General features: G+C 33.6%; 1 protein-coding gene and 1 long non-coding RNA gene across 5 annotated transcripts in view; one reads left to right on the forward strand and one right to left on the reverse strand.

Moving 5' to 3' along the window:
* LOC128208258 (uncharacterized) overlaps positions 1-6,020 on the reverse strand; it is a 35,130-nt gene extending 29,110 nt beyond the window's left edge. For 3 of the 4 annotated variants that reach the window (XM_052911753.1, XM_052911752.1, XM_052911750.1), the window contains exons 1-4: positions 5,826-6,020; positions 5,137-5,276; positions 1,719-1,974; positions 264-532 (exon numbers count right to left, since the gene is read on the reverse strand). In XM_052911753.1, the coding sequence (XP_052767713.1) occupies positions 264-532; positions 1,719-1,974; positions 5,137-5,254 (643 nt within the window). In that variant the 5' untranslated portion in view covers positions 5,255-5,276; positions 5,826-6,020. Of the gene's footprint in view, positions 1-263; positions 533-1,718; positions 1,975-5,136; positions 5,277-5,639; positions 5,668-5,825 lie in introns of those variants that run through there. The other variant, XM_052911751.1, reaches the window with a different exon arrangement.
* Positions 6,021-6,133: 113 nt separating this feature from the next.
* LOC128207521 (uncharacterized) lies at positions 6,134-10,024 on the forward strand. Its single transcript, XR_008256722.1, has 2 exons — positions 6,134-6,296; positions 9,619-10,024. It is a non-coding gene; the product is annotated as an uncharacterized LOC128207521 (long non-coding RNA).
* Positions 10,025-11,759: the final 1,735 nt, after the last annotated feature.

Here is an 11,759-nt window from a genome sequence, read left to right on the forward strand (position 1 = left end):
TATCATTAATAGAAATTTTAACCGAGAAATAATTTCACTCAAAAAACAAAAACAGAAAAACTCCTGAAATGCATCTCCTTTTCAAAACTTAAGGGATGGACTTTTTCGTCAGCGTTCTTCATACTTTTCAAAACTGGTGCTAACATTTAAGATGGTTAGACAAGTCTATTTGCTTTTGATATATGGCAAAACTCTTTCGTATGTGAAAAGGTCTTAAAAGGTACAACAAATAACCTTCACACTATATTATCAATGAAGTTAACCTGAAATGCTTGAATCACCGGATTCTGACACTATAGGATCAACAACCAAGGGAGATAATTCATCCATGAGTGGATCACCATCGCTTTCAAATAGGCGATATTGCTCTCCAGTTGTTTCGCCTAGACGAGAGGGGTTACCAATGCCGGAAAGAATTCCATCATCCAGGTTTCCAAGATTTCCGCCCACATCAAATGTGTTGTCTTGTAGAATTTCATTCTCACTGTAGTTTATGGCACTGAGCATTTCATCCCCCGGTCCAACCGCATGCCTGAAACAGAATGAGGAATAAATGCAATGAGTATAGAGTTTTCTTAAAAATAAATGCCTTTGACATGACATACACCGGTACATTTGACATGAGAGCAGAGAGCATATATTAATTTTGGGTTTTGTACATGTTACAGCACATGTGAACAAACAGACTCGGAACGGTCATTGAAATAAGATTATCTTTAACTTAAACATTAACTGGTTGTGTTCTGAATCAGTCAAAAGTTGCCATATTTGCCAAATAAACAATGCCAATGGTCAGACTTATAGACCCATTCCTCTAGCAAAATATATGATATTTTTCCAAATCTGCAGAAATATTTCCCAATCAAAAGTAAAATAAAAAATATGTTTTTATGAAAATCTTGTTACCTGTACTTGTTCATTTAACATTCTAATGAATTGTGTGATTATGTAAGTATTTTTACCTGTACTTGTTCATTTAACATTCTAATGAATTGTGTGATTATGCAAGTCTTTTTACCTGTACTTGTTCATTTAACATTCTAATGAATTGTGTGATTATGTAAGTATTTTACCTGTACTTGTTCATTCAACATTCCAATGAATTGTGTGATTACGTAAGTGTTTTTACCTGTACTTGTTCATTTAACATTCTAAAAAATTGTGTGATGTAGGTTTTAGGGATTTTTGAATTCAGGAATATTTTCTTCATCACATCAGAGATCAGTATGCAATATTTACTGTCATGATTTATTGCAAAAGATATATTTACACTGACACGGGTGGTTGATATTTCAGCCACTTCAGGTCTATTGAAAGGGAAAAGAAACTAATGCTTTAATAATTTCCTTATATGCCAGAGACAGAAAAGTTTGTTCTTTTAACCGTAAAATTTCAAAATTTGTATGTAAAGCAATTATTTCTTAAAATGGCATATTTCCTGAATCAAATTTTCCCAAAATGTCTAAGAGTCTTTTTCCCAAAATGGGCAGATATTATTGCAAAATGTTTAAATGTTGAGCACATGCAAATGCTAACTGAAATTTGAGAATTACAAGTGTAATGGTATTGACCATTTACATGGTATTATATGTTTGACACTTGAACACTGGTCTAGTTCAGGTCTAGTAAGTTTTCAGTTACTGGACAACTGGTCCAGCTCTTAAAAAAGTTAATGTCGAACCCTCTCCATTAATTCAAAACAAAATATACAATTATACCCTAAAATTTGCGAAGTATTTGACAGGGAAGCAGGACTTTGTTGGCCACCATCACCCATATTTGCCATGCTGGAGGTGGTTGTGATGATAGAAAGAAGCCCGGGGGAGGGGCCCTTATCTGAATCTACTGCTGTGAGAAGTTTGTGCAACTGTGTCTGGCTGAGCATTGGTCCCCCAGGCTGACCTTCGATCCTGATCTGCTGTGACAGCAGTGGCAAGCTGGCATTCTCACTTAGCTTTAACACATGTCCAAATCCTAAAAAAGCAAACATAAAATACATAAAGTACATAAAATATTACCTTACCATGTTACTGTGAAGATTGACACGGAAACCAGATGCCAGTAACAAGCAATTGTGAATTGTAAGAAGGACTGGATAAGAAAATTCTGTATTAATTTTTCACTTAGAGGCTTGTTCCTTTGCAAAGTTCCACTTAAGGTTTACCACCTGTAATGGCAATGAATGGAACTGCAGTGTTTGCTTTATGTGTGGAGAGCCTGTTTATTTTTTCATCCTGACATTGTATGCAAAATTTCAAAGACTACCTACCTTATTTTAAAGAAAGTAATTATATATAAATGACAATTGTTTGTATTGCTTGTTTAAAAAAATGTCTAAAATGCTTATTTTCATATAACGGAATTTAAGTATCTTAGTAATAGTAGAACTAGAACTCCTCTAGGAGTCAGCAGGGTTGCCATAGAGACAAAAATCAGAAATAAGATAATGTACTGATACTGATATTACGTGTCTGATGAATGAATAAAGACATCTGAAGATATATTCTACAAGTAATATAAAGCGTACATTTCATATATGGCTTAAACATTTTTGAAAAGTGTCAATTTTGAAAATTCATATAATAGGGTGCAAAATTGATCTGAAAGTACCGGTAATACATTCTTTTTTTAAACAATATTATACATTGAATTAATTTCTTAAAGATATTCTCCTTAACTAATGTTAAATTAGGTTAACAATAATGTAAAATAAAGAGCAAAGGATGTCATGTTAAAAATTATTAAAACTATGCTTCATTTCATTCAAAAGAGTTAAGTGTGACGTCATTCTGCTGTTTGACGTAAATGAATACAAAAACTTTGGTGACAGGTAATCATAAACTATTATCTAAATAAGTCTTTTGGATGAACAAGCCCAAATTCATATACTTGTGCTTGGCATTACATTTTTAAACAAGCCCATCTGTATAAAACCCAGAATTTGATCAAGCCCGAAAAGCATTTAACCAGTGCAGGGCTTGTGGGCTTGTGCTTAATTTGACAACTGCATAAAGATAAGGTTTTCAGAAAGCTTCAGATATTGTAGCCGCTAAATAAATGCAATTGAAACCCAAGAAAACAAAACTAAAACTGGTCATGAAAACCCTTGAAAACAGGTGTGTAGACAATATCGGTGAAAACAGTGACGCTGTAATTCAATAAATAAGAGAAATAAGCAAAGATTAATGCTGAAATTTGATCCAAAAACAAAAGCGAAAAGGAGTAAACTGCGAGTGAGTGTGAGAATATCTAACATTTCTGTATTTTCAATGTGATTTAGACAATTTATATGTAAAAAAAATGCTTAATCGCTAACTAGATTTATCCCTGTTGTTAACAATGAAAAAAAATGTTAAACATATTTATTGAAAGTGATAATACTGGGTATGAAGTACCTCTGGTATCAATGTTAAATGTCAAAATGGTAAATGCTTTTGATCATAATAATACCATTTAAAAATGGAGTAAAATTATGTTGTTGTCAAGAATTCCCTGAAATAAGCAGTATGAATCTGAAATAGTACAGCAATATACTAGATTAAATAACATTGTTAGGGTTGGAATACAGTATACATCATAAAAAAACAACATTTGGTTCGGGTTACCCGACCCTACCTACGGAATAGCCGCCGACCCTACCGTTTTTATAGTCAGTTTGAAAAAAAAATAATGAAAAACTAAAAAAATAACAAAAAAGCTGCTGTTCAATATGTAGTTTAAACATTAAATGCTTACAGGGTTTCCGCCAGGAATTTCATAAGGCATGTCGGAAGGGGAGGGTTTGGGATGGGTGTCCCCTCCCGACGTCGATTTTTTTTTATTTTCGTATCCAAAATGGTGCAATTTCCTGCATTTTAAACAAGTTTACAGTTATGTTCCTATAATTTAGAATTATCAACTCAAGTCCGATTACCATTAAAAATATTTGTGAAAAGGTTTAATGGTTTCTCTTCATTAATTATTGGTATTTCTCAAGTTTTCCGACAATACAATATCGACGGTATTGATCGACTCATGTTTCGTTTTGTTTAGTGCGGGTATTATTTATATTGACACCGTTGACGTCACAGCAAACCGTGTAAAGCAAGTTGCATGCTGGAACACAAAAGAGCCCGGAGCAAAGCAACTGCTCGTGGGTGTATTCATATTTAAAACTGCAACAGCTAATATTTTTAAAGTCGGGTCGGCTAAGTAATACCTTAAAGGGAATGAAATGTGTATTTCCGATTTATTTATCTTTTTACTAAATAAATTAAAAGAACGATAAAATAATCAAATTTAATAATAAGCAACACAAAATATAACTTTACACTAAACTAAAGATGGGAACGCGACTCAATTACATACGACGACATAGCATAACCCTTGTTTATAATAACACCGATATCTTAACACGGTTCTCAATTACAATTTAATAATTTAATTGGTTAACAAACGCACTCGGGATTAAAAAACAAAATAAAACGACACATGATTTATGTTACCGAAATCAATTAACAACTTATTGTTTACTTTGCGTTCATAGATGATTATAGGGACGAAGGTCACAATTACTACAGTGGTGTTTTTCGCCCATTCCTATTTGATAAAGAATAGGAGGAGTTTGGTTAATTGCATTGTTGAACCTCACCGACACGCCTTCATGCTGTTGTCGATCCTGAATGGCTGATACAAATGCCGTAATAGTCCCGACACGCCTTCTGGCTGTCAGTCATCCGTTGCAACCGTTGGAATCGCAACAAAACTGTGTATTGTCAAAACTGATGATTGTTTTGATAAGGGTTGCCGCTACGGGGATTAAAGCATGTCGGCATAATTAACGTGGGTCGGTAATTAGCCTTGCCAGCAGAAGGCACGTCGGGCCCGACAAGCCATAAAGGGCTGGCGGAAACCCTGGCTTATATAGAAGATAACTTTAACAACATTCTCCAATGATGAAAATGGTATTCATATAAAAAAAAAATAAAAAAAATAAACAAAAATAAAAAGCCTACCTACCCTACCTATTTTTGAAAAGGATGTAACCCTAACCAAACAATTTTTTTTTTAGGCCTAAGTCAATTAGATTAAATGAAAATGAATGCATATGTGCACTTAGATTTGTAGTTGTAATAAAATGTTTATTCAAACACACACCAGGGTATACATGGTCATCAGAGGACTGGGAAGCAGCTGTTTGTGCTAGAATCTCCAGGTTGCCAGGAACGGAGATTTCTGGCGATGTCACTAGTCTGGAATGACCAGAATGGTCCATGATCCTTGTGTTACATTGCAACCTAGAAATAAGAAATGAATATAATTGCAATATAAGATGCCAACAGATTCTAAAAATAACAGAGAAAATGCACAGGATTTAATAACTGTTTAACAACCAAATGCTGAAACCGTATAGTTGCCATTTCGTCAACACTTGAATGATTGATTTTTTCTTAAACAGAGATATTTAATCACACTTATTTTCTACACTCTATATCACATACTATTCACATGTCAGAATCAATACTCATATAATTACATTACTTGATAAACAAATGGAAAGTAGAAAAAAATACTGTCAATTAGTAAGTTGACAAAGCAACAGGAAACCTACGCATTGTTGGCAGAATTAATTAAACGCATGAATAGAAAAAAATATTAACAATTCACATATTGTATCAGATGATCGAAGAGTTCTCTCACTAGTGTTGTTGACTGTGTGCATGGTTGTGTAAATGAAAGTGGGTGGGGTAACGTAATCAACGTAAACATTCGGCTTGTTTGCGACGGTAAAGACCAAAAATGCAATCATAAATGACAAAAGCATGTGAATCAAGTATTGAACTAACCAAAGAGTATGTTGTTATAATGGTATCCAATCTAAACAGGGTGCATAATTTGCAAATTTGTGTAGTTTTGGGCTGCTTGCTTATTTACTGAACCAAATCACACAATATGGCGATTGCACTATATTGTGCAGAAATCGCTGACAGCTTTTCCAAGATTATTGTATATTTTTTAACTTTGTGTTAAAATTTTTTGGAAAATATACAAATTATTTAAGATTTCCAAGGTACTATTTAAAATGGCACATTTAATCGTTTCGTGAAACTTTTGATGGCGGAGTATTATATTTCGTAGAATAAATAGTGCATGATGTCACTTTAAAGTTTACTTCCGTTGCACTGACCTTGCTAGTGAAAATGTTTGGAGTCACACGACCAGCGTTGAGTCTTTTAAGACCTGTTGCACAACAAACAAACCTTCTTCAAAAGGCCAACTTTACTTATGGGGTACCCAAAGTACGAATGAATAAACACGTAAGTTGTTGTTACTCTCAAAATGTTTGCATGAAGTTGTGATCTGTTCGTACCTTTCCCTCTCGAACCTGTCCGAGACATTCATTTTGTGTTCGCCCTGTGGGGCAAGCCTAGAAAGCATCTGTGGTCTGCTGTAGCTCAACTTTACTTTCAATAATTGTACTTTTTTTTTTATTCTTAAAATATTGTTGAAAATAATTGATTGTATTGTCATTATTAAATAGATTCATATAAAGCTACAGTACTCTAGGTTGATGCAGATTTTTTTAATTTTAATGAATTTTCATATTTAAATCATTTGACTTTAATGATAAACAAGCATATGATGAGCTGCTGTCCAATGGGCTTGTCTAAAATATTATACAGAATTCTTCCAATCCCTAACGTCTAAACAGGTTTGTGCAAAAATATATTTAGTAGGGATGCTAGTCCAAATAATTGTACGTTGACGGATTTTTTTTAGATTTTTGATATGGCAAATCCTTCAAGTACAAACTGTTTAGTATCAAAAGTGGGTAGATATTCTGATCAGGATTCTGGGTTAAAGCAATGTGTCTATAAAATATCATAAAAACAAGAAATATTACCAGATAATGTTATTTAATATTAGTTCCGTACACAAAAAAATAAATATCCAACTTATAATTATGAGGAATATAGCTCCGAAGTCTGGTCCCCTTAAACTCAAACTCAAATAGACCAAATAGAAGCGGTCCAGAGGAGGTCAGCGCGTTGGGCGATGGCTGACTTTGGCCGCACCTCCAGTGTCACTGACATGCTACATACCCTAAAATGGCGCCGCCTAGATCTTCGGCGCATTGACTCCAGATTGTCCCTCATGTACAAAATTACTAACCAGTTGGTGGCAATCCCCATTCAAGATTTCCTCATCCCTCTTACTAGACAATCCCGCCATTACCATCCCTTATCATATAGGTTAATCTCTGCCACAACTGACTACTACAAGTACTCCTTCTTCCCCAGGTCCATAGTACTATGGAATGATCTCCCCCCAGATGTACCCCTTCTTCAAACCCTAGAACAGTTCAATGCTGCTGTCAGCTCCATTGAACACAGTTCACCATAACCTGTTCTTCACTCCTATTTTTTAACCTTTTAAACCATTTACAAATGTTTTCCCCTCCCTTTATATTTGTATTTTGGCCGGAATTCTTTTAACTTCTACTAACAATCTTTGTGGCTTGACGCGCACAAAAATGTCTACGTCCCTGTAAAGGGTTCGACAGTACAGGAAGATAGATGAGTTTGACCGGTTTTCTTCATTTCATTCTGTCAAAACATAACGATATATACATGAAGGGCACCTGCAAGGCTTCAGGGCACAATTTTGAAACAATTGGAACATTTCGGCCATGGCCGAGTTGTTACGATTGTATAAACAAGGTTTATCTCGAAGCTTGTCGGAGGTGGCCGAGTTATAACAATTGGATCGAGTTGTTCCCCTTGGCATAATTGTTGTCTGTGTCAGTCAACTTTCGTTTTATTGAAAAGGTAAACAATGTGTTTTAATGCATTAAATGCTTGTTTTGTAAAACTTTTCACTTACATGGTAAAATATGAATATAAACCTTTATTATCCATTTCAACAATAAAATACAACACTTCATACAATTTCAATATTTTTAAAACACCCCCGTTTTTTTGCACAAACCCGTTTAGACGTTAGGGATTGGATGAATTCCGTATAACATGTCTATTATTTTAGACTAGTAGGGATACAAACGAATATCCGATCGAACAATTGATATTTGAATGCCAAAATCAGTATTCGAATATTCAATATTTTTTGTTTGATAATTAAATAATTTTGCTTACAACTGTTGTTGTATTCGCTTGTCTTGTTTTTGCAACGATTGGCCCCTAATGCCAGAGGCGTAAACGTGATGACACGATACACGCGTCTTGGGACCAATAATTAATTCTCCCAGACGCGTCATATGTTGATTAGGGACATATCTTTGGGACAATAATCAGGACTGGCTATTAAACAAGTTTAAATTATTTTCGTTAAGTTTAAATGACCATTCCAATAACTGATATAAGGAATCCAAAGTGGTGTAATGCCACCAATTAAGCTGTAAAATATTGCTCAAATCGTCGTAATGATATGAGTGACATGTGCTAGTTATTTGTCTTCACTGTTATCCATGTTTCGATATAACGTTCATGCTTAGAAATGTAACTTTATAGAATAGAGTTTTAGGACATAGTGTAAAAAGATGAGTGAAAAGTCATGGTTATTTTCATTTTATTATTAATCTAATTCCCGAGTTGGCTTGGTTATCCATAGTTATATTTAGTAGAGGACAATCACAGAACGAGGCTGCTCGTACAGAACGACCCTCCCTTATTGCATAATGACATTCAACCAGGGTCTTGTTTACAAATATGAATGCAGTGGAATTGAAATGATATTTGTTTTTTGTTTTTTCAAAATTTATTTGTTGGATTCTTTTTTGGAAATGGGCAATTTCAGAGGCTAATTTCGGAAACAGGCTTGGCCGTCGTGTTTACCGGCTAAGAAGAGTTAAAAGGCTCTGCTTATTACTATAGCGAATGATACATTCATTTTTGTAAAAGAATATTCGATCGAAAGAATTACCGAATATTCAAATATCAATTTTGCCATTCATTTGCATCCCTAGTATTTAGAGATGTATTTTATGTTTGAAATTGATGATAAAGGTTTATATTCATATTTTACTGGAAAGGTAAATCCTGTGTTTTAATGCATTAAAAACTAGTTTTGAGCAAAATATCTTTGCACTCGCAGGATAAATTATGTATACCTTTATCTATTTCAAACATGAAATACTTCTAAATACAATTTCAATATTTTTCAAAACCCTCCTGTTTTTGCACAAATTTGTTTTAATAGACGTTAGGGATTAGAAGAATCCTGTTTAACACGTCTATTATTTTAGACTACTCTTGGTATATACATATGGAACTGGGAAGTTGCATGTATTAAACAACATGTACTAGATGCAACGGTTCTAAACAAAAAGCACCACTTAATGTACTTTAAATTCCCAATAATTTGTTTATTGAGTTTTATTTCAGTAAATTTATTAAATGATTGATTTGAAAGTACCAATATTTACTTAATATAGTAAATGGTCTATATGTCTGTGATACCAGTAATTTAAATTGGCTCTGTGATACCAGTAATTTAGATTGGCTCTGTGATACCAGTAATTTAAATTGGCTCTGTGATACCAGTAATTTAGATTGGCAATGAGATTGCTTTGATGTAATAATATCATTATTTCATGCAAATGGATGTTATTTTTTATTTCAGATGAAGTATGCTCACGGTGTTCTTTTGACGGCGATAGTGCTTGGGCCAATGCTCTGGATGTGTGCAAACTTCGAGAATTACAGGAACCCCAAGAAATAGAGGCTCTTTGGCAGTGTGAATTTATGGCAACTTTCAACATGTTTTTGACTAACTTTTGTAAAATTTGATTATTATATCAACAAGAAATGCTGGGCAGTTTACATCAGTGCTGGAACTATGTGGCTTTATAACTTCAGGACATAATTTTTTACCATATTTACAATATCTGAGTTATTAACAACTTTACATACAGTAAAAGTTTTATTAGTTTACATGGAGTGTTTTGTATTAATCAATAATCATGTTGGTAATATTTATGTATAGAAATGTTTTAAGAAATAACGGATTTGATAAATTGGAAAATGTTTGTTGATTTTCTTTTTTATGCCAGATCATCACAGTGTGTTCTTAAGAACCAGCTGCCGGCCATAATAGACGGTTCAAATAGCAATTGGGACAGTTCAAATTAGGAAAGAAAGGTGAATTTTATGTACACTGAGTAGCAGCTGGTTGATACCTTTACTAAATAAGATGGTTCAACCAAAATTTATTGAGAACCCTGGATCATATTTGCAAAAGGTCTCAAGTCTCACACTGAATTTAGAAACAATATATTTAGTCACAAAAAGATTCAGTTCTCACAGGAGGAATTGGCACATGTATATATAATTTTTGTCATAGGTTTAAAATAATATTATGAAATCCTATCAAAAATATGCTTTTACTGTGAGCTTGTTTTCATTGATTTCAAAAAATTTGGTAACAGATAAATAGTTTGCAGATTTAAATCATTGATTACCATTCTATATATTAATGCTCTATTGCACAACCTTCACACCAGTAGCACAACAACTACCATCAAATTTTGGCCAACATTTTCTTAAAACAGCGTACATAGTTAAACCAGTCACTTGTAATTAAAAACGGAATGAATACCGTGTGCAGATAAATCCAACATGCATTTAATCACAATCCCAATATTCCAAAGAAATGCTTGAAATTTTATAAAAATGAGTCCAAGCTGACAAACTACCTTTCAAACAATTTTTCCCTTCACCAGTGGTAATGGTTGTGCATGATTCCCACCCAGGGTTCTGTCAATTCGAGTCTAATCTCAAACTCCTCCATGATACCTTTGGTAAATGTGGTTGGCCGCCATGGAGACCACAATATCATGTCATGTTTTTGAGGTTTTATTATAACTGGACATATGGGTCACCTTAAATGGGTGGCATCAACAGAAGTTGTCCGCTCTTTTCAATCATCACAAAACTAAAAAGTGTTTGTCTAAATATGACCAAGTTCAATACCTAGACAAAAATTCCCGGTCAGTCTAAAGTAATTGCCATTGAATAAACAAAAATTAACAGAATTGACAAGTCTGCTCTCTTACTTTGGCAAATGCACACCATTTAACACCAAACAAATGGGACGCTCATGTTCTGTGATAGCTGGCGCTCCTGTTGTTTGTTTGCATATGGCCTTAACCTGTCGTGAACATCGCGAAAATAACAGACTTTAATAACAGACTTTTATTTTAATATGAGTTAGTTAAATATACAATACTTTTGAGATTGATTCTTATGTTATACAGATGTTATATGGTTATCATTTGTTTAAACTTTAATTTTTATTACCGTAAGCTTTTAACAATATTACAGTTTAATCATTTAAGTATAACATTTTTCATTAGCACCGTTGACCTTGTAACTAATCGCTATGAGTCTACCGGTGTTATTCAACGGTGTCATTGCTCCGGCGGAGTCGCACGAATAACACATGAATTCGTGCTACTCACAATACTCGTGCACTTCATGTTGGTTTTGGCGGTAAATAATAGTTTAAAAGACCTTTGTTGGGCATTTAAGAAATAGTTAGAAAAAGTTAGAATAAAAGAGTTAAAAAGTGAATTAAAAGGAATTATAATTAAAAAGAGTTACAAGTGATTTAAAAGGAGTTAAATAAAAAGAATTTATAGTTAAAAAGAGTTACAAGTGATTTAAAAGGAGTTAAATAAAAAATAAGTTATAAAGGTTTATAACATCGGACTATCAATTATAAATTGGATATATGACAAATTGTTGGATTATAATAGTTAGAAA

Source organism: Mya arenaria, chromosome 11, assembly GCF_026914265.1.
Source record: "Mya arenaria isolate MELC-2E11 chromosome 11, ASM2691426v1".
NCBI lineage: Eukaryota > Metazoa > Mollusca > Bivalvia > Myida > Myidae > Mya > Mya arenaria.